Source organism: Arvicanthis niloticus, chromosome 7 (genome assembly GCF_011762505.2).
Source record: "Arvicanthis niloticus isolate mArvNil1 chromosome 7, mArvNil1.pat.X, whole genome shotgun sequence".
Classification (NCBI taxonomy): Eukaryota; Metazoa; Chordata; class Mammalia; order Rodentia; family Muridae; genus Arvicanthis; species Arvicanthis niloticus.
The window spans coordinates 39128306-39153031 of record NC_047664.1 but is presented as its reverse complement, the minus strand read 5'-3'; the positions used below and the strand labels follow the sequence as shown (position 1 = coordinate 39153031).

At 40.6% G+C, this 24726-nt stretch overlaps 1 protein-coding gene across 3 annotated transcripts in view; it reads right to left on the bottom strand.

Annotated features, from left to right (window-relative positions):
* Positions 1–24726, bottom strand: part of Fam193a (family with sequence similarity 193 member A) — a 128030-nt gene that overhangs the window by 75984 nt on the left and 27320 nt on the right. For all 3 annotated transcript variants that reach the window (XR_013111800.1, XM_034508351.2, XM_034508352.2), the window contains exon 2: positions 7105–7347. Coding sequence is in view for 2 of the 3 variants with exons in the window: in XM_034508351.2 (XP_034364242.1) it covers positions 7105–7347 (243 nt within the window). In the remaining variant the exon portion in view is untranslated. The remainder of the gene's footprint in view (positions 1–7104; positions 7348–24726) is intronic.

The window sequence follows — 24726 nt, the reverse complement described above, 5'->3', positions numbered from 1 at the left end:
GTATGATGTTAAGAATCTATAATAAATTAACTATTTTTCCTATTAGTGAACATCTGTATTATCTCTAAGCATTTTAGCACTGTCAGTCTTTACTGTCCTAATTCTTTTTTTTTTCCCCTCTAATTTTGAAGACAGAATTTCTCTGTGTAACCCTGGCTGTCCTAGACATTACTCTGTAAACCAGGCTGGGCTCAAACTCACGAGATCCACCTGCTTCTGCCTCCTGAGTGCTAGAATTAAAGGCATGTACCTCCACTGTCTGGCTCCAAATAAAAATCCTTAAACATGTATTTTCCCTTAAAAAAAAAAAAATTAAATCATTGTTACTATTTTTTTTTTTTTTTTTTGGTTTTTCGAGACAGGGTTTCTCTGTGTAGTTCTGGCTGTCCTGGAACTCACTCTGTAGACCAGGCTGGCCTCGAACTCAGAAATCCTCCTGCCTGTGCCTCCCCAGTGCTGGGATTAAAGGCGTGCGCCACCACTGCCCGGCCACTGTTACTACTACTACTAAGAAATTCTTTAAAACTGTATTTGTGGCTAAGTATAATGGCACATGTCTTTAATACCTATGCTCGAGAGGAAGAAGCAGGCAGCTCTCTTAAGGCCATCCTGGTCTAAATAGTAGTTCTAAGTTACATAGTAAAATCCCATCTCAAAATAATAATATGAATAATAAAAATTATATTTGTAAGCAACCTTTGTGTGTGTGTGTCTGTCTGAGACAGGATCTTTCTATGTACTTCTGGCTAGCTTGGAACTCATCATGTAGAACAGGCTGGCCTCATAACAGAGATCTACCTGCTTCTGTCTCCTGAGTGTTGAAATTAAAGGCATATGCCAGCACTCCCAGACTATAAGCAAACTTGATACGTTTGACTTCCTATACTCAGCTACTGAGTTCTTCCATGCTACCCTGCCTACCTTGAGCAAAAGGATCGTCAGTCAGATAACTAGAATAACTTTACACATGCACTAGCTGTTTTGAACACTTCAAAAAAACTAACGAATTGCAGCTGACTGGTGTATAGTCTGAAGGCACAGCCTCAGCTAGTGCTGACTGAAATAGTTTGTATAAAATTTTTTGCTATCACAAGCCTCATGAATTCTAGATTATTTTTTCTACCAATTCCCCTAGTGGTCTTTAGAGGGACTGCTGTGACAGGCCATGAGGCAAAGATGTGACCTAAACAATTAGTTTTGATTTGTCCAAACACACTTTCCTGGGCTATATAAAACTACTTGGATATCGGGAAAGAGGCACTAGAATAATGGTGGTTGTGGAAGAGATCAGAGGTGACAGCTGAAGAGGCAGTAGCTGAACCCTTCAAGAGCCAGGACAAGAAGAAGAGCAACAGGAGATGGAGAGGGGAATAGAGTGAACAGGGAGAATAGAGTGAAAAGCTTGAGATAAAGTTTTTGAGATCATAATCTCAGATCTATATTGAGAGGTGTAGCTGGGCAGTGGTGGCACACGCCTTTAATCCCAGCACTGGGGAGGCAGAGGCAGGAGGATTTCTGAGTTCGAGGCCAGACTGGTCTACAGAGTGAGTTCCAGGACAGCCAAGGCTATACAGAGAAACCTTGTCTCGAAAAACAAAAAACAAAAAAGAGAGAGAGAGAGAGAGAGGTGTAACACTGGCTGCTACTGAGGGCCAAAAACTACCACTATACCAACCCTAGAAAAGCACTTTAACACGGCTGGAGATATGGCTCAGTGGTTAAGAGCACTGACTACTCTTCCAGAGGTCTTGAGTTCAATTTTCAGCAACTACATGGTGGCTCACAGCCATCTGCAATGGGATCAGATATCCTTTTCTGGTGTGTCTGAAGACAGCTACAGTGTACTCACATACATAAAATAAATAAATCATTGAAAGAAAGAAAGAAAGAAAGAAAGAAAGAAAGAAAGAAAGAAAGAAAGAAAGAAAGAAAGAAAGAGGGAGGGAGGCAAGAAAAGTACTTTAACACTAGAGAGAGCAGCTTGCTGCATCTCCTACTTGCTTACTGCTAATGCTGATACCAAGCACTGAAAAAAATGAAAGCTGCCAGAGACAAGCAAACACCCTTACTCACAGAATCATCTTGTAGTCTGGATGAAGCCTAGGGCACTTAAAACCCATGAAAAGGCCACTGCAGTATTTTTTCATGCACCTCAATCAAAAGATGAACCAGCATACAGAAGACTACTTAGAGAGAAACAGAGCTCCAAAAATGCAAACATTGCCATTCTAATCACTCAATTATTTTTGCTTATGAAAATATAATATTCGACTTTACAGGCAATCAAGCTGTTTTTATAAATACTTTATATCTCAGAAACTCCTTCCATTCATCTATACAGAAAGACATTTGCAATTGTGATCCAAAAGAATAATCTTTAACAGCAAAATTTGGAAGCTCAAATGTATTATATTCATACAGGTAACTAGTACACAGCAACAAACCTCAATTACAATGAATGAATACTATATGGTTACGGTTATAAATTTTAAACATTTGTAAAGTGTTTAAATCAAACTACAGTGTCTAGATTTAGATGCTTCAGTGCTATTACTAACTGAGGCCAGAAGGTGATCAACAGCTCAGCAGGAAAGCAATCCTAAGAATTAGAGCCACTATAGGACCTAAGCTGAGGAGCAGCGCTTGATTTCTCTGTGCTAAGAGTCAACACCAAACACAACCACAAGAAGCAACTAGGCCTAACTCACCAGTAAGAACAAACTCCAAATAAGTCTACCCACTCTCCCTCTTCCTTCCTTCTTCTCTTCCTTCCTTCCTTCTGTGAGACAAGTTTTTACTATGTGGTTCTAGTTAGACTGGACTTCACTATATAGACCAGGCTAGTCTCCAACTCAAGACAGAGCTACTAGTCTCTGTCTCAAGAGTGATGGTATTAAAGGTGTATACTACCACACTCAGAAAGTCTACCTTTCTACTGAGTGCACAACGAGAAAACCTAAAACAAACTATCCAGAGGTAGAAAAGAAAGGATATAGGAAGGAGGGGAGAGGGCAAGAAGAGGAAAGAAAAGTTATAAAAGTTGCCTCCATGAGGCTCCTGCACAATAAAGAAGAAAATGTATAAGCATTTAGTAACTACAACAGGTTCAGTCAGTATACATCCTGAAACCATGTAGAACAAAACTGGAAACATTTATTTTTAAAAAAGAAAAGGACAAAAATACATAGAGAATAAGAGATTTTAAGTTATCTCACCCAGAAATTGGTAGATTAAGCATACATATACAAATCAAGACTGGAGAAAGATTTGGTACACAGTTTAGAAACAGCTGTAGTAATGGGTACATACAGAGCCTTCTACCCAGGTCAGACACATATGCAACATTCATGAAACTCAACCATGAGTCAGAATTAGCAAGTGCTGCTAAGTAAATACAGAATAACTAATATATACCATAATTTCTAACTATACAGCATCACAATAAAATCAACACAGCAAGAGAGTAGGAAGCTCAGCTGGCCAATGCCCAGACCGGAGACAGTAATAACAGACAAAACACTTTAAAATGTATAAGAGGGCTGCACCTACCTGCGTGATGGCTTAGTGAGTAAAAGCACGTGCTGCCAAGCCTGACAACCTGAGTTCAATCATTGGAATCTACATGACAAATCAACTCCTGTAAGTTGTTCTGGAACCACAGGATGAATCTACACACACACACACACACACACACACATACAATAAATTTAAAAATGTAGTAAAAAAAATAGTTAAAGTTGCCTTTTGAGCACATGCCTTTAATCCCAGCAGTTGGGAGACAGAGACAAGATCTCTAAGGTCAAGGCTAACCTGATATACAGAGTAAGTTCCAGGAGAGCCAGGACTACAAAGAGAAATGCTGTCTAAGTAAGTAAGTAAGTAAATAAATAAATAAAGTAAATAAAGCATTTATTTTTCTGGGCATAATATACACAGAACATAAATGAGGCTGGAAATGAGTGGCTACAGAAGAAATGATATCTGGAGTGTGCTGGCTATTCATGTTTTGTTTTGTTTTTTATTGAGCCCTATGTAGTTCTCCCTGGCTGGCCTGGCCTGACACTCATTACATAAGCTCCCAACTCATGGCAATCCTCCTGTCTAAGCCTCCTGACTAAGCCTCCAGAATGCAGGAATTATAGGAATGCACCATCCTCCTATATATACATAATATATATTATGCAGTTGAAAACATTTTAAAAACATTCTTCACTACATTCTTCACTTTTTAAATATTATGTTTCTGAATTAAATAGGAACATGGAAAATTTTAAAGGCAATGGAATATCAAACCAAAGGTGCAAGGTATCGGCTTTACAATAAATGAAGGGTTATGAGTGTCATCAAAGTGAAATCCTGAATGAGCAAGCACCTCCTAAGTCTTAGGCTGTATGGGGCTCTGTACAGAAAACAGAGCAGGTACAGAGAACAGTCTCATTCTTGATCTGGGAACTGACATTGGGAAAGATGGCTTAGAACACACAGACCCCAACCATTTGCTTTCACAAACAAGGTGCTGGCTATTCATGACTGTCAACTTGACTGCATCTTGAACCAACTAAAATACAAACTGCTGGGCACTCCTATGAGGAACTTTCTTGATCAGATTATTTGAAGTAGGAAGACCTACCTTAAATATCTTGCCCTTACTCTCAATGGCCAGTTCATTTATCCTGTTCCTTTACCAGTAGCTGAATCAATTTATTCAGGATTTCAGCACTAACTGAAGATCAGCAGCTCTCCAGTAATTCCCTAGTACTACAGCAACAAACTGAAACTGTAGAAACATTCAGCCTGTGGACAGAACAACTACTGGACTTCTCAGCCTCTCCAGTGTAAGGCAAGCTATTGTTTGGTACCCCCAGAATGAGTAAATATATGTATTCAGCCTCCCAAAGTCACTGATGAGCAACAGCATCAGACACATCCTCTCTAATCACTGCCTGTCATTTGATCAAACATAATGGGGGCAACATAAGCAAGAACAATGCTTAAGGAAGAAATGGAAATGCCATTTCCACATAAATTCTCCCCAAAACAGAGACACAACTAATTTTATGAGCTTTAAAGGACACAAGTCTAGAGGGCTCAGAGAAGACATTCTCTCTTGTTGTGGATTACTGTTTGTATTTTCTGCTCCCTCACCCTCAAGAGAGCAGAAAATACAAACAGCAATTCACAACACTCCCTGACTACAGATGCCATACTAGTGCAGCAACATGGAAAAAGGACATCGAGGTAGACCTGTACAAGAACATGGCAGTTTTCCCAAAGCAATCCAAATATGGAAACAACCCAAAGGCCTACGAACACACATGCATACACACACACACACACACACACACACACACACACACACACATTTAAAAGGAGAAAAATTAATGGGGGAGGGTGAATATGAAAAGGGGTACTTACACACTTCGGAAGGGGCTCATGAGGCTTCCACCTATCCCTATAGAGCTATTATTAATGGTTTCTTGATGGGTTATCATTTTCTTCACTGGTAAAGCCACTGTTTTTTATTTATTTATTTTTTAAGATTTATTTATTTTATGTATGTGAGTACACTGTCACTGTCCTCAGACACACCAGAAGAGAGCATCAGATCTCATTACACATGGTTATGAGCAACCATGTGGTTGCTGGGATTGAACTCAGGACTTCTAGAAGAGCAGTCAGTGCTCTTAACCACTGAACCATCTTTCCAGCCCAGTAAAGCCGCTGTTAAGTAATCTATACTCCAATAAATAAGCCCCACTTCCAACACTCATGCCAATAACCCTAATCAAACCCCTGGCTCACAGAAAGAAAAAAACCAACAACATGAAGGTGGGAGGGCACTTGTAAAGGTTTTTGAAGCAAAAGAAAAATAAGAGAAAGTAATTGGGGGAAGCAGAAATTATCAAAATTTAATATATACTTACAGAAAACTGAAAAAAAAATCTGAGAAGAAAATTTCAGACTAATTATGCTCTGAATCTTTGGTGAAAAAATTACAAGAGCTTTTCTTCATTCCTTTGCTTATTCATTCATTTATTAACTAATGCAAATGAGTACCAGATATGTCAGGTCAACTGATCTTGGCTAAAACATACACAAAAACAACTGTGTTCATGGAGTTTATACTACAGTAAAGAAGACACATTGTGTAAGTGAAGTATTTAGTCAGAGATAGAGCTAGGGAAGAGCGACAAAGCAGGAAATAGGACTTGTGGAAAGGGGCTGAGAAAAACACTAACTTCTAGTCTGATCAGCACTGAAACCACAGACTTAGTTAATTATTAAAACTCTGCCACCAACACTGGCATTGAAGCTGGGGGGTTGTCTTCAGCCAGGTGAATGGCCAATGATGAAGACGACTAGGCCTTGGAGGTGGAAAGTCATCCATACTACAGCCAAATCCTTCTCAAAACTCCACTAGGACTAATCTCAAGACAGAAGACAGGAATTGCTGCCTGTTATTGGCCACAGGAAGCAAGAGATCAGAAGAGAAGTCAGTCAGAAAACAACTTCTTGCATTCAGCAATCAAAAGAAGAAAAATAAAATAATAAAAGGGAAGAGACAAGCCTTTAATATGGAAATGGTTGAAAAAGCCATCTTCTAGAACACAAAGAGGTAAGAAAGCCTAATGGGAACAGGGGCCACTAAGACTTATACCAAAGATTAGATCAAGCCTAACAGTCTCCAGTAAGGGAAGTCCTGGAATCAAGGAATGGAGAAGGTCAAGCTTCGGGAGTGCATTGCAGAAATAATTTTCAGATATTTACCAGTACACAGGATTGTCTAGAACTAAACACATGAATGTCTTCTTACTAGCTTTTCAGGAAACTTTATCACAAAGAAACCCTGGGGTCAGATGCAAAAGCCAAAAGGCACCCAACTAGTGGCCAGCTTGCTGACTGCAAATAAGGAAGCAGATGTTCTCCACCTACTGCTGGTATGGCCAGCAAAAGCCAGGAGAGACATCCCTGTTGGCACAGGTCAAAAGATAGTGTTGAAGGAAGTGTTTTGATGACAGATGGAAATCCTTTCCTTTCATTGCCAGTTAGCCCCACCACCCACAAGAGAGAAGCAAGAAGCCCACCAAAGCTGCAGCCACTCACCGGCTGGTCAAGACCGCTGTGCCTCTCTTCCTTCTCCACAGTCCTCCGGCAGTCTGGGCATACCCACAGCGGCAGGTGCAGCACGCTGTTGCCCTTGGGAGCCATGGAAAGGGCCAATTTGCTCGCAGTCTTAACTCCACTCTCTAAGAATGAAGCGTCTTTCCGTTCACTTCTGCATAGAAGACAATAATCCCCAGCGGGGTAGGGTGGTGTCCTATGATTCATGCCAAAACTAAAAGGAGTCTGGAATAGAAAAAAAATTCTATGTTCAAAACCTGAGCCAAAAAGCCAAGATTGTTAAATATATATCTATATTTTATACATATGTGTATTTATACAGAAAAAGATTAACTAGAAAACATATGAAGCTGAACCTCATACTCTAGAAATTGGTGATATTTCAAATAAAATAAGAACATCATAAAGAAACACTTTTCCCTTCACCTAGACTTTTGCATTACCTTGGCCAGGAAAACCCATCAGCATGAATCTTCATATCTCAACTAGGCATGAAACATCATACCAGATGCATTTTCACAAAAGGTCTTGCATCAAAGCAGCAACTCTGTCTTAGAAGTATCTCCGAAGAGGGCTATCCTTGGTCTAAACTCCAGAAAACAATATCATGGCAACTGCATACCCAAGACTCAAATTCCCAGGCATAATGCTGAATTCACAGCCTAACTTCTACAGCTGCTTTTTCAAAACTATGGGGTAAAACGTGGGAATAGAGGCCTGAAGCAAAGGATCCTCTGGAATACACAAAAAAAGTAGGGGCTGTGAGTTTGGAAACTGACTTAAAGTAAAGACCACCAAGCAGGAAACAAGACTTTAACTCAAAGCAGATAATTAAAATGGGTTCTCCTACAGCATTACTGTCCACTCACTGAGGGATACCTGCAGTATTAAGGCAAGCCCAGAAGGCAAGTGTGACCTTGCAGGAGCTGACTGACACAGAGACTCAGCACCCAGCAAAGGAAGACAGCAGATCCCTCTTCAGCCTCTCCTATCACAGTCAACAGATGAGAAGGAAGAACATCTCATTCCTCTCTAGTGTTCAGCTGTCTTTGCCAAGCCAGCTCCTCAGATCTGACCTTACTCATGTCTCTCCTTAGACTATCATCGACATTCAACCAGGCTATGAATGTGCACTAACACACACAACTGACCTACAACAACCAGAGCTACCAAGTGGGCCTTAGGCTACACAGAGTCACTGGAGCTAAAATCTGGGGCTAAATAAATTAATTAATGAGTAAAGAAAAAGTTTTTCACATTTACATGCTCTGATCATGGCTGAAACAGTATGAACCCATTATATCCATAAAGCTATCTCAGTGTGTGACACGGTGAGCAAAGTCCCCAGTATAGCCTACAAATTCCCCTGCCCAGATCCCCACCAAAGAACAAACAAACAAAACAGTACAAGAGTATTCATCTTTTCCCATGTAAAGAGCCCTGGGATCTCAACATCATGAGAATTTCAAAACTCACCTCACTTGAGCCTGTCTTTTTCTTGTCACAGACAGAATAACCATAACCGTCAGATCAGTAGTCACAGGCTATACATGCACATGCTGGACACAGGTATACCAAAAGCCGGGGCAAAAATGTAATATGACATCCAAAACTGACAAAAGACACTCACTCACTCAACACCAAATGCATGGGTCCAAAAGTACTTTCAAAAGTAAGATTTCAGCTTTATTCAGATCCTAGGATGTTTGAATATATATTAAAATAATTTGGGAGTGGGTCCAAAATTTATGACTGAAAATTTTGTTTCAGATGAACCTTACACAGACAAGAAACCAATGTCAATCCATCCATATTTTAAGTGCATCAGCACTATGACTAAAACCTTTACATAGGATCTAGTGATGGGATTTTAAGTCTCATGTTGATACTTGACATGGTTTGGACTTGGTAGTGTTTCATATTTTGGACTTTTTGGATCAGAGATGCTCAGCCTGTACTCACTATGAGCCTACCATGTGCCTAGTCACCAGGGCACAATAGCAAGTTTTTACTTATTCACTGTCTGAAAGAGCTAATATCCTTACCAAAGCAAAAACAGAGATCATCAGAGCTTAGACTACTAGCTGCAATCAATCCTAACACTCTGAGACTAAGGTAGAAATATTCTAGGCCAGCCTGGGCTAAATTCTTTCTTAAAATCAAACAAATGAACAAATAAAAAACAATCTTTGTAAAAAATATGTCTTAGGAACAACTGATAGAGTGCTGGAAGAATGCTTTTTCATTTAGGTTGCAATGAAGGCCTCTTGTCAGGAAATACATGCAGAGATGTCGCCTGCACTTAACTGTAGGAGAACAAACACAAAGAGAACAGGAGCTAAAGAAAGAAGAGCAAGGGAGAGCACCAGCCCCAGGCTCAGGGAGAGCTAATGAGACAGCTGATGAGCCAGAAGTGAGGCCTGAAACAAGACAGGTAGGTCAGAAACAGCTCTAAAAAAGACACACCTATACACATCTGAAATCTCTACTCTGGGCCATCTTTTTGGTGAGACAAAAATAAAATGCAAAGAACAGAGGCTCTGTTCTTCTAAAGGGTATTGAAGAGGTAAACTCGGAGCCATAGGCTCTTAGCCTTTGTTTTTTGTTTTTGAGAGGGTATCTTTCAATATTACTCAAACTGGCCTCAAAATCCTGGGCTCTGTCAATCCCCTACCTCGGTCTCCCATGTAGCTGAGACTACAGGTTTGAAGGACCAAGAGTGAAATGTAGAAAAAAAAAGCAGAGACCCAAAGGAAACTACTTGTAAACCTGAAAGAGAAACAAAGCATGCTGAAAGAGCAACACACACATCTGTATATGCCTATGCTAGCACAAACACAGGCAAGCGATCTAAAGCTTCTATAGCAGGTGGACAGAGAAAGGACACGTCACCCAGGCTTCTGGTTCTCACACAAGAGAAGACATGATCCAATATAAACTCTATGGACAATGACATAGACATGTTGCTACAGGCAGTTCTGAGTGAAGGAGAGATAGCTTATACTTGTGGGAACAATAAAGAAGAGCAAGGTGGGACTCATAGGGGCCTAAAAGGTCAATGACATAGGGGAATCCCAAGAAATAGGATCGGTTAGACCAATGGAAAGAACCAAAGGTCAGCTTGAATGTTGTTCTCATGAGCTATAATATCTAATGTAAAGTTTGTATTCTAGAGTAAGACACTCTGGAAGATGGGGGTGCAGTTTTATATATAACTGGGCATCATGAGTACAAATGATTGGAAAGTCACAGAACTAAAAATTAAGGAGATGGCTCAATGTATAAGCACTTGCTATTCAAGCACAGAGACCAGAATATGGATCCTCAGAAATCCATGTAAATGTTGGGTAGGTGTGGTGATCCACCTGTAACTCCAGCATATGAAGACAGAAACAGAGGATTTGACTGAAGGACCCTGCATCAACAAATAAGGTAGAGCAGCTATTGAGAATGATTCCTGACATCAACTTTCACACGCACATGCACACGTGTACCCACACATAAGTGTAGGACCCCAAAGGGCTGCTATGCCCTGGCTGAGACTTTCCCTGTGCTGCTGTCTACTAAGTAACATTCTGCGGATGTTCTAAGATCAAAACATCCTGATGTAGGCATGGTGCCCCAAGAAAGGAATTTACACTTGACATCCCATTGCCCCCCAGTTGAGTTCCTGTTGGTGTTTTTCCTTCTCTTGCTTAGTGTATATATTGAATCTGCTCGGTAAAAGCTTTGGCATTCTCGCATAACAAATGACTCGTGTCTGTGTCTTCCTTTAATCCCCCAGGCCTACACCTGAGCTCAGTACCATGGCAGTGCTGGTGCTGTAAAGTGGAGATCCCACTGATATCGGGAAAGCTAAGAGAACCTGATGGGATCATTCCTAAAAGAAGTGGGCCGATACAGTGAGTGGAATGTACTGGAGAAGTGGCACAAGATCAAACTGAAAGTGGTGCTACATGAGTTTTGATAGTGGCATGGGGATTTAAGTTCCTTCCTAGGAATAGTGGCACAGGATAGGATGATGCATCTAAAAACTCTTTGTATGAGGTGGAGAATAGCTCCAGTTCTGAGGATGAGAAATAAACTTTAGAAAAAGAAATAGCTTACTTGGAGGAAAAATTAAAGAAATGAAAGATCCAAAAGGGAGCAGATTGAAAAGGGTAACAACCACCTAGTAAAAACCCTTTTGTGGATTCTACAGAGGCCACTGCTCCTCCAGCATATGATGAATGCTTCCTGAAGGATTGGTGGGTAGGGCAGCCCATCCTTATAAAGGGGGTGATTTTTCTAAAGCAGGTTCCAAGCATACTTAGCCTGTAATGGAAGTCCCTCACCCTAATAACCCTGGGCAAATGCTTAGGCAGCATGTGCCTTTGTCTTTTAAGGAATTAAAGAGCCTTAAAGAAGCAGTTTCTTCCTATAGGGGCTTGGCACCCTTTACTTTGGCAATTTTTGAGTCCTACAGCACCTTTAATTTAACACCAGGAGATTGGCAACAACTATGTCGCGTGACATTGAGTAGAGGAGACTATTTGCTGTGGAGGGAAGAATATCCGAAGCAATACATTACCTTAGCAAGATTAAATGCACAGGCAGGGCAGCCCCAGAGAAATCTGGAAATGCTAACTGGATCAGGACAATATGCTGCTCTCTGTCAGCAGATTCATTATGATCCTGCTATTTATGCCCAGATTGCCGCTGCAGCCGTTAGAGCCTAGAAAGCCTTGCCTAATAAGGCAGCTGGAGATCAACTATCCAAGGTGGTCCAAGGACCCTCTGAGCCCTTCCAAGATTTTGTGAATAGACTTCTCCAGTTAGGAGAAAAATTGTTTGGGGACCCTGATATTGCCATGCCTGTAGTAAAACAGCCTTCGAAAATGCTAATAAATAGTGCAAGGAAGCCATCAGACCACATCGATCAAAAACTTTCAATGATTACATTATAGAGTTTGCAAGAAAATTGATGGAAATTTGTTATGGGACAAGTACTTGCAGCTGCCATGCAAAAGGATCTGGCAAGAATAAAACTTGCTTTGGATGTGACCAAGCTGGACATTTTAGGAGGGATTGTCTAAGGAACAAGGGTATTATGGGTCCTGGCCTGTGCCCTCGATGCCAAAAAGGCCATCATTGGGGTAATGAATTCAAGTCAAAATCAGACACTGATGGCTGCCCTCTCCCCACTCCAGGGAAACGGGAAGGGGGGGAGGTCCGCTCTGGGGCCCACAAACCAAAGTGTGAGGAGCCATGAATACCACTATTACCCCTACTCCAGTTCTATTTGTGCCTCAAACCAACTCCTTTATGTCAAAGACTTTGTCAGAGGTAACCAGGAAGCACAGGATTGGACCTCCACTCCTCCACCAGAGCAGTATTGACACCTCAACTGGGCCCTCAAGCATTAGGTACTGGAGTGTATGGCCCCATCCCTTCAGGGAGTGTGGGCCTTTTCCTAGGATGCAGCAGTGCCTTGCTGAAGGGAATTAGGATCCTTCCGGGAGTGATAGACTCAGATTATACTGGAGAAATTAAAATTATGGTTACTGTGGATAAGGGAACTGTAGTTATTCCCCAGGGAGATAGAATTGCTCAGCTTGTACTCTTGCCACAGTCGCCCACTAAACATGCTACAATTAAGGATACTAGAGGTGATGAAGGATTTGGATCTACAGAGACTGCTGCCTTCTGGGTTTCTACCCTCGAGGACCAACCTACCTTTACCCTTTGGGTTGATGAAAAGACTATGCAAGGAATTCTGGATACTAGTGCAGATACTACTATGATATCTAAAACATCTTGGCCTAGTAGCTGGCCCCTGGACAGGTCCTCTTCCACATTACAAGGAGTGGGGACAGCTGCCACACCTCTCAAGAGCAGTAAGATCTTAAAATGGCGAAATGAGAAAGGACATGAATTATTTCAAAAGGGGATTCATCCTCAGAAGTTACAGATTAGAATAGATACTGAGAACTTTAAATGATTATCAAACATTGTTAGGAGACATAAATTGGTTGAGACCTTCCTTACAATTAAGCACAAGACAGTTAAAACCTCTCTTTGATTTTTTTTTTTTTTTTGGTTTTTTGAGACAGGGTTTCTCTGTGTAGTCCTAACTGTCCTGGAACTCACTCTGTAGACCAGGCTGGCCTCGAACTCAAAAATCTGCCTGTCTCTGCCACCCAAGTGCTGGGATTAAAGGTGTGTGCCACCATCGCCCTGCTCTCTTTGATATTCTTAAGGGAGATGCATCACCCACTTCCCCCAGAAAATTAAATGAAGAGCTTAGGGAATGCTAGAAAATGGTACAAGAAGCTCTTGAACAAGCTCATTTAAATTATGTAGACTATTCAAGGAAACTGTTATTTGTGGGTTTTGCCTCAAAACAGTCTCCAATGGGTGACTTTTGGCAGGAGGGCCCTATTTTATGGGTTCATTTGCAAGCTTCACCCTCCAAGATTGTTTTATTTTACCCACAGGCAGTAGTTTCCTTGGTGTTTAAAGCCCATAAAGTAAGCCTACATACATTTGGTAAAGAACCAGACATGTTTATTACTCCTTATAATAAGGATCAGATCCAAATTTTATCTCAAAATTGCGTTGATTGGGCCTTGTTTGTTTGTACCCTTAATAGCCAATTTGATAATCATTATCTGGATAATAAGTTGTGTCAGTTTTTTAAGTTCCACCCAGTGGTTTTTCCAAAAATTATTTCCAACCAGCCCTTGAATCAGGCTCTCCTAGTATCTACTGATGGATCCTCCAATGATAGGGCTGCAGTTGTTTCCCAAGGTAGAGTTGAGACCTTACAGATGACCAATTGCTATGCACAATTAGCAGAGCTAAAGGCCATACAATTGGCACTACCTTTGTTCCCAAATGAAGCCTGCAACATATTTACTGATAGTGTATATGTTTCTCAAATTATGGAACCCTTGGATATTGCATCTTATGTGGCACCTGTGTCTTTGATTTGCTCTTGCCTATTGCAGGTACAAACTCTTTTATAGCAGCGAACTTTGCCTATGTCTGTGGGTCATATTCAGGAATATTCATTGTTGCCAGGCCCCTTGGCCCAAGGTAATAGTGAGGCTGATTTTCACACCAAACAAATTTTGCTTGCCTTAAATTTAGTCACTAATTATGATAAGGCTGTTGCTATACATAATAAATTTCATCTTAACGTAAATTCCTTGAAATTTCATTGTGACATTAACAGAGAACAAGCTGTTCAAATCGTTACTCACTACCCTCGCTGTGCTCAGTTTATCTCCTCCCCTAATTTGGGAGTGACTCCCCGAGGTCTTGCACCCAATGATATTTGACAAATAGATGTTAAACATGTTCCCTCGTTTAGGAAATTATACTTCGTTCATGTTAACATTGATGCCTTTTCTGGTATGATTTTTGCCTCAGCTCACAGTGGAGAACAACTAAAAGACATTAAGAACCATTGCCTGCAAACATTTGCCTATTTGGGGGTTCCCCGCCAAATAAAGACTGATAGTGGCCCAGCCTATGGTAGTATGTCCTTTAATTAATAAATTTTATGATGAATATAATATTACCCATAAGACCAGGGTTCCTTATAATCCACAAGACCAGGCTATAGTGAAAAAAGCACATTTAACTTTGAAAACTTACCTTGAAAAAACAAAAAGGGGAGAGTTTACCTCACCTCATGCAAGATTATCCTTTATTTTATGTATTTAAATTTTTTATTAGTGAATAAGGATGCATTGTCTGCAGCAGACAGACACTGGAAACGAGCCCAGAAGGCACTGGGCTTAGTGAAATGGAAAGAATTGTCATCAGGTATATGGAAAGGCCTTGACCCTGTGTTAGTCAGGGTAAGAGGTTATGTTTGTGTTTTTCCCAAAGATGCTGCAAGTCCTGTTTAGATTCCTGAGCGTTGTGTGCACCCTATCACTATGGAGCCTCGCCCAGGCAGAGATCTACTGGAGCCTTGTGAAGAACCCCCCCACACAGCAGCAGTTCTGATGTCAATGGGGATAAGTAGCTGGCCGGTCATAGTTTCCTCCAACAAGACTACTGGAAAAGCTACAGCTAATTTTGAGAAATCAACAGTTATCTATTCACACTAAGAAGATTAATGATACTTGTGTACAGCCTCTCTATGGAGAGAAGTTTTTAGCATGACTCAAGCTGGCCAGAAGGCTTATTAAAGGGTGGGCTAGAGGCCCTTGTGTTTGGGAGTCCTAGCCTTTGGGGCAGCCACAGCAGGACTGATATTTCTTTGCTACTTTCACAGAGAGCAGATCCAGTCCCAGGCAATTACTAAGCAGGTGCTCATGTTGCTGGCATGAAAGAACCCTTCTGTCCAGGTATGGCTCAGCCTGAACCAAGAATAGTCAGTCAATGATGGGCAACTCCTTTGCAGTCCTTACCTATCTAAGACAGGGGCCCTGAGGGTGGCAGGGATTCCCAATGACGAGTAATTGGTATTTGATAGAAAGTGACCTAAGACAGATGCTATTCGCCTATAAAATAAAAGCGGAGGACCTGTAGAGCCGCAAAGGGCTGCTATGCCCTGGCTGAGACTTTCCCTGTGCTGCTGTCTACTAAGCAACATTCTGCGGATGTTCTAAGATCAAAACATCCTGATGTAGGCATGGTGCCCCAAGAAAGGAATTTACACTTGACATCCCATTGCCCCCCAGTTGAATTCCTGTTGATGTTTTTCCTTCTCTTGCTTAGTGTATATATTGAATCTGCTCGGTAAAAGCTTTGGCATTCTTGCATAACAAATGACTCGAGTCTGTGTCTTCCTTGCCCGAGCTCAGTACCGTGGCAGTGCTGGTGCTGTCACGTAAGTATCCAAAAATATTCATATGCACATATCTCTTCTTGTGCTATGTATGTTCTTCTGTGGTCTAGTATCCAGATCTTTGACCTAGCTTGAAGTTTTTAAGTCTGATTCTTAAAAGAATTAGCTTTTGATTCTATGAGTTTCTGTAGGAAGTTTCTGTTTTATTACTGTTACATTTGTGTTATTTTCACTTTGTAGTAACTTCAGATATAAATGACTACATTTTCCACTTTGCTAAGGTGGAAACTTAGGTCATTAAAGCTCTTCCTCTTATATAATCCAGGTTGTTAGTCATATATATTTCCATCTGTGCTCTAATTTAGCTATACTTAACCAATTTTGATGTGTTTTTAACTCTCCTTTAGTTTAAGATAATTTTAAATTTCACCCTTTATGTTTGCTTTCATTTTTCCTGGATAGGATCTTTCTATGTAGACCAGGTTGGGCTCAAACACACAACGATCCACCCACCTACCTTTGCTTCCTGAGTGTTGGGATTAAAGACCTATACCATCACACCTGGCCAAATTTCACATTTGATTTCTTCTTTAACACATACTTTGTTTAAAGTGTGTTTAGTTTCTTAATTTGGGGGGGGGGGCGGGCTCTCTATATATCTGCTCTGAGTTCTAATATAACTCAGCTATCAGAAAAGTACATTTCTGGTTGTGTCATGTGATGCAGACTCATGTGATGTCTTGCTGAAGCAGACTCATGTGATCTTTTGAAGCAAGACTCTTGACAGGGCACAAGTAATGTTTGGAAAGAGTGTAAGTAGGGCTAAACAGACAATGATGGCACGTCTGCATTGCTTGTTGCTGATGTTTATTTCCTTGAGAGAGACATGGCAGAGAACTTCTCCTGGTATTCCTAGTGGTTCTGGTCATTCCCAATGACTTGTGCCAGTTCTGTGGAGGCCTAGCTGTTTCTGCTAGATCGTGCCACTGTTACTGATTAATTAGTGTTTGGTGACACTTTGAACTGGAATGTTGGTATCCTGACAATGGAGGCTGGAATCACCCCCAAAGAACTACTTCTAAACAGGTCCACATTTCCTTGTCCTATTAACGATCTTTTCTCCCCTACTTTCAGATGACTGGGCTAGAAGAGGGAGTTGAAGGGTTTGAGAACCCTTATTAAAGTAGTTTTGAATAATCTAAGCCTGTAAGAGCTCTTAATATAATTTTCAATCTTCAACACTTAACTAATGTGTTGTTCAGTGATATAGAACATAGTTCATACTGATGGATATTCATGATGTAAGTATCTTCCCAAATGAGAGTGGTAAACTATGAAGGCTTGTGAAAGGCTACATCAACATACGTACTCCATCTATACTAATTCTCAGATCTTTTCCCCTCACTTCACCTCCAAATGCACAGGGTCAGCTCACACTGCATGAAACCATAACAGCTGTTACTTCAAGTCCTTTCTGTGACTCTGTTTTCTAAAACAGATGAGTCCTCAGCAAGGTATCATACAAGACATATGAGGCTCTCAGATGGTTGGAGTACCCCTTAATTACCTGGTTAAAATTGACAGTTCCACATTCTTTTTTTTTTTTTAATATTTATTTATTGTATGTATGTGAGTACACTGTCACTATCTTCAGACACACCAGAAGAGGGCATCAGATCCCATTACAGATGGTTGGGAGCCACCATGTAGTTGCTGGAAATTGAACTCAGGACCTCTGGAAGAGCAGTCAGTGCTCTTAACTGCTGAGCCATCTCTCCAGCCCCTCAGTTCCACATTCCTATTCCATTCAGGACTATGATTTTCACTTTGCTTAAAAAGATTTTTTTAAGCATTTATTTATATGTACATGGGTGTGCCATGTGTGTCATAGCATGTGTGTTGAAGCCAGAGGATGTTCTACAGGAGTCAGTTCTCATCTTTGCTAGCCCCTTTGCCTAACGAGTCCTTTTGCTGGACCTTGCCTTATATTATTAGTACTTAGCATCTCCCACTATGAAACACCAATCTCCCCTCCTTTATCAAATACAATGGGCAATTCCCTATATTTCACTGTAGTTTCTTTTCTCCTTTAAGTTTTGTTCCTCACTCTTAATACATGCTAGATTCTAATTACTACAACTTTATACAGACACATTTATCATAATATGAAGTATCCTTTGCCTGTTTATCTTCTCACTGGACATTGTGTTTTCAGAACTATAAGGAACCCAACACCCACTGAAGGGACTAAAATGTACAGTAATATCAGAATGCATAGTCATGTTTTCCAGCTTGCCTCAATTTATGCATACCTGCCTGCACCTTCCTCACTTCTTTCCCAGAACTCAAGCACAAGTAGTTTCACTTCTTTCCCAGAAACTAGAACTCAAGCACAAGTAGTTTCTGCAAGCAATAGGCATGCTTAGGAAATAATTACTAAACAGAAACTGAATCCTCCCATACTTACTTACAAATAAATGGAAGGAAGGAAGGAAGGAAGGAAGGAAGGAAGGAAGGAAGGAAGGAAGGAAGGAAGGAAGGAAAAAAAATCTGGTAACAGAATCAAGAATTTAGCTACACAATTAGCTTAAAAACTTAAAAAGTTTTATAAGAGATCATTTCTGGAATTTTATAGAATACACAGCTATTTATAGATTTCAAATTTGTTCTGGAAACTCAATATAATTTACTTAAGTACTGATTATATTGATTTAAAATGTATTATTTTGGCACCCCTTTTTCTTTTTTGTGTATTGTTTTATTTTTGAAACAATGTCTCACAGAGCCAGGGTTGGCTTTGAACACCTGATCCTCCTGTCTCTGCCTCCTGAATATTGGGATAATAGGCATATGCCATCATCCCTATTTCCCTCTCTCCCTCTCTTTTGAAGTACTAGTAATCAAACCCAGGACCTGACATATTAGCTAGGCAAATGCTTGACCCTTTCTTTCCTTTTCTTCCTTCCTTTCTCTCCACCCCCCCCAATCCCTTCCTCTGTGTATATCCCTGGCTGTCCTAGAACTGACTATGTAGTTTACAGAAATCAACCTAGCTCTACCTCCCCAATGCTGGCGTTAAATGCAACAATCCCCTTTTAAAATAAGGTCTCACTAAGTTGTCCTGGCTGGCTTAAAGTTGTGATCCTCTTGTCTCACCATTCCAAACAGCTAAGATTACAGGCTCCTGACTTTTACCATCTTTTTAAAATAGCTTTTATAGCCAGAATGAGTACTAAAAAAAAGTTTCTATGTATATAATTGTTACTAACATGGTTCCCTCTATAAATGCAACTGCTTCATTTGAAGTTTATTAGTTTGACCTGATTGAATTTATCCAGAAGAAAATCACCTCAGTATCCTTGGAACAGGTTCAGTACCTCTACTCTTATCATCTGATAGCACAGCAAACATCTGAAAATATTTCAGGTCTCTGCTGCCTGGAAAACCTGCAAGTTGTAAGTCACCCACAAGTACCACTTTCATCACCGTCACTGTGATCTCCTGGTCAGAGGATATCCATACCAGAGGCTAATCCATGCCCTCTGAAAATGGTGACCACAGACAGAACTTGGTTGTTGAAAAACTTTATGATCCATAGATTCAAAATGCAAGAAGATCCAGGAACCTTCATCACAGGGAACAAGTAAGTACTAAGGCTCTAAGTACATAGGAGTACCTGGGAAGGAAAGCAGTGGAATGAGTAGCCTGGGAGTTCACACAGCACAGACTCTTACTTAAAGAATAGAAGCCTAAGTGCATTGTACACTGCTAAAGGTCATGTAAAGGATTTTTTACCTGCTCTTCTCTGGCTAATACCAACCAAATTACCTCCTCACCAGGGACAGTCACATCCAATCATCACCCAAGACCCTGATTATACCCTTCCCCCCACTTTTAAAAGGCATAAGCTTTCCCTTCTTTTTTTTTTTTTTTTTTTTAAGAATTATTTATTTATTTTTTGTATGTGAGTACACTGTAGCTGTCTTTAGACACACCAGAAGAGGGCATCAGATCTCATTACAGATGGTTGTGAGCCACCATGTGGTTGCTGGGAATTGAACTCAGGACCTCTGGAAGAGCAGTCAGTGCTCTTAACCACTGAGCCATCTCTCCAGCCCCTCCCTTCTTTCCTTTAGGACACAAACATGCTGTTCCTATCTCATCTTCCTCTGTTTAAAAAAAAAAAGATTTATTTGTATTATTTTAAATATGTATTGGGTATGGGCATATGCATGTAACTACAGATGTACAAAGAGGCTAGAGGTATCTGATAACTCTGGAATTGGTTGCAGGTTAGCTCCGATTGATCTGACATGGGTATGTATCTTGGGTCCTCTTAACTGCTGAGCCATCTCTTCATCTCATCCTCATCTTGACTTCATTTTCATCCACCTCTTACTACCTGTCAACAAAGTTGTTCAGAGATACCCAGCCCACCTCCAAAAGAAACCACAGAAACAAAGCCACTCAATCTCTTCTACAAACACAAGCAACATACAAGTATCACTAAAAACCTGCTGGAATGAACAAAATCCAGAATACCACCAAATGCTAGTAAACATGCAAAGTGGCATAGCCATTTGAGAAGACAGTTTTGAAATGTCTTACAAAATAAACCAAACCCTAACCACTAGATCCAACAACTATGTTCTTTGGTATTTATCAAATAAACTGAAAGTTTACATATACATGAAAACCCATGCATAGATGTTGTGTGTGTGTATGTGTGCATCTGTATGTATGTTTATGTGTGTGAGAGAAAGAGAGGTGATACTTTGCCTGCTTGCCCCATGTACATTTGCCTCCATTCACATATATTTACAACAGCTTTCATAACTGCTAAAATCTGAAGCAATCAAGATGTAACTCCGCAGGTAAATGAACACAAAAATTGGTACACACAAGAAGAAATGAGCTGTCAAGTCATGAAAAGGACAGGCAGAATTGTAAATATATTATTAAGCAAAAAAGAAAAAAGAAAAAAAAAAAAAACACCAATCTGAAAAGGCTGCATACTACATAATCCAAACTACAGGATGGGTGAGTGGGTGCCAGGGGCTGTGAGGAGGAAAGGAAAAAAAAAAGTTTCAAAAATAGTCTATTAAAACAATGCTTCTCTCTTCTGAAGTCCTTGGACAACAGCATTCATTGCACATATATACAGACAACTAAAATCAGGACTGGAAAGATGATTTAGCAATTAAAGAGCTTTTATAGAGGACCCAGGTTCAATTCTCGACATCATATATCTCACAATCATATAACTCCAATCTGAGGGAATCAAGAGTCTTCTAGCTTCTGTGGGCACCAGGCATGCATGTGGTATACAAACATACATGCTGACAGAATATTCATATACATAAACAATTTTTAAATTTAAAAAATACATCCTACTAATTTTTTAAAATGTCTATTAGGCTGTACCCTTTGTTAGGAAGAAGAAACAGCAACACCAATTCACCTATAGTAAGTACTATTTGGCTCAATGGAATTAACCAGTAACAAAGAGATCTAGAAAAGGACTGGGATAGGCAAGGAATCAATAATGTCCTATGTGATTGTTTAAATGACATTCTACAGAAGCTTCCTACGGTCAGATAACCCAAGTACTTCTTGGTCTTCTCCCCTAATGGATATTCAGTGATTGTATGAATAAACAGAAACTGAAGCAAGAATAAAAAACAGGAGCTGAAGAGATGGCTCAGAGGTTAAGAGCTCTGACTGATCTCCCAGAGGTCCCTGAGTTCAACTTCCAGAAACCACATGTAATGGGATCTGATACCCTCTTCTGGTGTGTCTGAAGACAGCTACACACACATAAAACATTTTTTTTAATCTAAAAAAAAAAAAAAGAAAGAAAGAAAAGAAAAACAGAACGGCTCAACAACATGCATACCCATCAAAGAGCTGGCCCTATCACTGCTGATAGCTAATCTGTACAATATCTAGGGAAGGCAGGCAGCTGTCAGTAACAGGTTGACTATATTGGACCCTTTCATCACAGTAGGAATGGCAATTTGTCCTCTCTAGGAGAGAAATGTTTTTGTTTGGTTTGGTTTTGGTTTTGGTTTTTCAAGACAGAGTTCTCTGTTTAACAGCCATGGCCGACTTGGAATTAGCTTTGTAAACCAGGCTGGCTTAGAATGCAGAGATCCACCTGCCTCTGCCTCCCCAGTGCTGGGATTAAGGATGTGTGCTACCTGAGAAATAATTCTCAACAGGGACTTTAGTACCATTGAGTGTTCAGTTAAAAGCCAGGTCGAGCTGGAGAGATGGCTCAGTGGTTAAGAACACTGACTTCTCTTCCAGAGGTCCTGAGTTCAATTTTCAGCAACCACATGGTGGCTTACAAACATCTGTAATGGGATCCAAAGCCCCCTTCTGATGTGTCTGAAACAGCTACAATGTACTCATATACATAAAATAAATAAGTGCTTTAAAAAAAAAAAAAAAGACAGAGAGATTACATCAAGAACCTAGGCATGGTGGCACATACCTTTAATCCTAGTACTCAGGAGGCAAAGACAAATGATCTCTGTAAGCCAGCCTAGTTAACCTACATAAGGAGATCCAGGCTACATAAAGAAATCCTGTCTCAAGCAAAACAAATCTGAGTAGGGGGCCACATACCATTGAAGAGAGTTAGCAGATTCTTAGTAAAGAACGGGATCAATAAAGACAGGAGTAAATACAGGAGCAGCCATAGACCTGAGGTACCATGTTCAAGGATAAATTTGATGCATATTAGTATTTTCTGTGTGTGATATATGTATACCTATGGATGCAAGTATACATGAGGGTGCATGTACCCTTGTTTACACATACAGAGGCCAAAAGTTGGGTGTTTTCCTCTGAGTACCATCCTATTTTTAGCTTTTTAAAATATGTATTTGTTTTTTTGTTTATTGATATTTTGTTCTCTGTGGGAGTGTAAAATAGCACAAGTATAGAGGTCATAGGAAAACTTACAAGACTTGGTTCAATCTTTCTAACAGGTAAGGTTCCTTACAATTCAGGTTGTTAAGTCTTGGCAGCAAGTACCTTTAGCCACTGAACCATCTTGCTAGCCCTGAGACAGGAGCTATTATGAGCCTAGAGTTCATCATTTCAGCTAGACTAACTTGCCAGAAAGCCCTCAAGATCTGCCTGTTTCTATTCTCCCAGTACTGGGGCTACTGATACATGTCTTTGTTTTGTTTTGTTTGTTTTATGTAGGTGCTACATCTGAACCCAGGTCCTCATACTTACACAAGCAAGCATTTTGCCTACTGAGCCATATCCCTAGCTCCTCATGAATAAAAATAATTCCTTCCAGCCCAGCCAAAATGGGATTCAAACATCACTGGAGACAAGCTGCTATAGCCCCAGAATGGATATCTGCTTGAATACCATAAGGGAGCTGGCAAATAGAAATCTACCCTTTGGGGTGCAGCCTTCCTGCCCTGAAAATACAGGCAAGCCTGTGTCACCAATCCTGGCAAAATTTATCAGAAAGCTATCTTCTATTTACATACTTATAACCCCAGCTACATAGAAGGCAGAGGCAGAAGGACCACTTAAGCCCAGGAGTTTAAGGTGAACAAAAAAGCCCCACCTCAAGGAAGGAAGGAAGGAAGGAAGGAAGGAAGGAAGGAAGGAAGGAAGGAAGGAAGGAAGGAAGGAAGGAGCGAGCCATCTTCTGTGTGCTAGAAGCACCCAGTGCCTGTGGAAATTAACACAGGATTCTTATAGGAAGCCAAAGAATTTATCAGGAAGCTTCCCATAGTAATTCTACTGAAATCTAGAGAAGATACAGAGAATTGGGATCAGAAGCCCTTTGCACTTGTAAGTTCTACAAACCCACTACTGACAAAAAGAGACACTTGGTAGAGGGCATCTCAAATGTCACATATGACAGTGGGTATGTGTGGAGCCAAGAGGCAATGAACTGCTAATTGGCATGCCTTCCTGCTCACATTTTTCCATGATGGCTGCAGACATAATGCCTCTTGGCTTAAGCACCTCTTTCTGCTTACTCAGTAAAGAGGCAGGCCTCATAAATACTGATGCTCCTGGACTTACATCCCAATAAATTTCATGAAGTAAGCAGGCAATGTCCTACTCTAGCTACTGCACAGCCTGCTGAAATCAAGCAAATACTAGGGATAGTGGTGCACACCTTTAATCCTAACATTCGTCTAGAGAAACAAGGCCGATCTCTGAGTTCCAGGCCCACCTAGTCTAAAAAGTGAGTTTCAGGACTTCCAGTTACAGAGAAACTCTTGTCTTGGGGGGAGTGGGAAAAAAAAAAACACATAGAGTATGGCTTTGGCTTTTGTATACCACGTTAAAAAGCCCTCTATAATTGTTACCAGTAAGAAATTGATTAAAACTTATCAATAGAGGGAGCTAGAGAGACAGAGAGGGGAGAGAAGGCTTCCCTTTCAGTGTCTGCTAGACATAGCACAGACAGGCTCCTGGAAAACACTTGCATTGCCTCTACAGATGAGCTTCTTAGATTGCATTTCTCTAGAGCTAGGTGTGTGAAGGGCACACATTCTGTAATAGTTGACAATGTGTGCTTTCTCTACTGGACTTTAGAAATAGCAGTGTAATAACTAAGAGCTTCAGAACATGCATCTGTATCCCAACCCTAATTACTGTTCCTGCTTTCCTCTAAGCCCCATTCATTCCTCCACCTACCACAGTCCCTCAGCACTGACAGACTAGCCTAACCTTCATTCCACATAATGGCTTGGAGCTGCCCTGGCTCATACTTATAACACACACACACACACACACACACACACACACACACACACACACACACACACCTACCT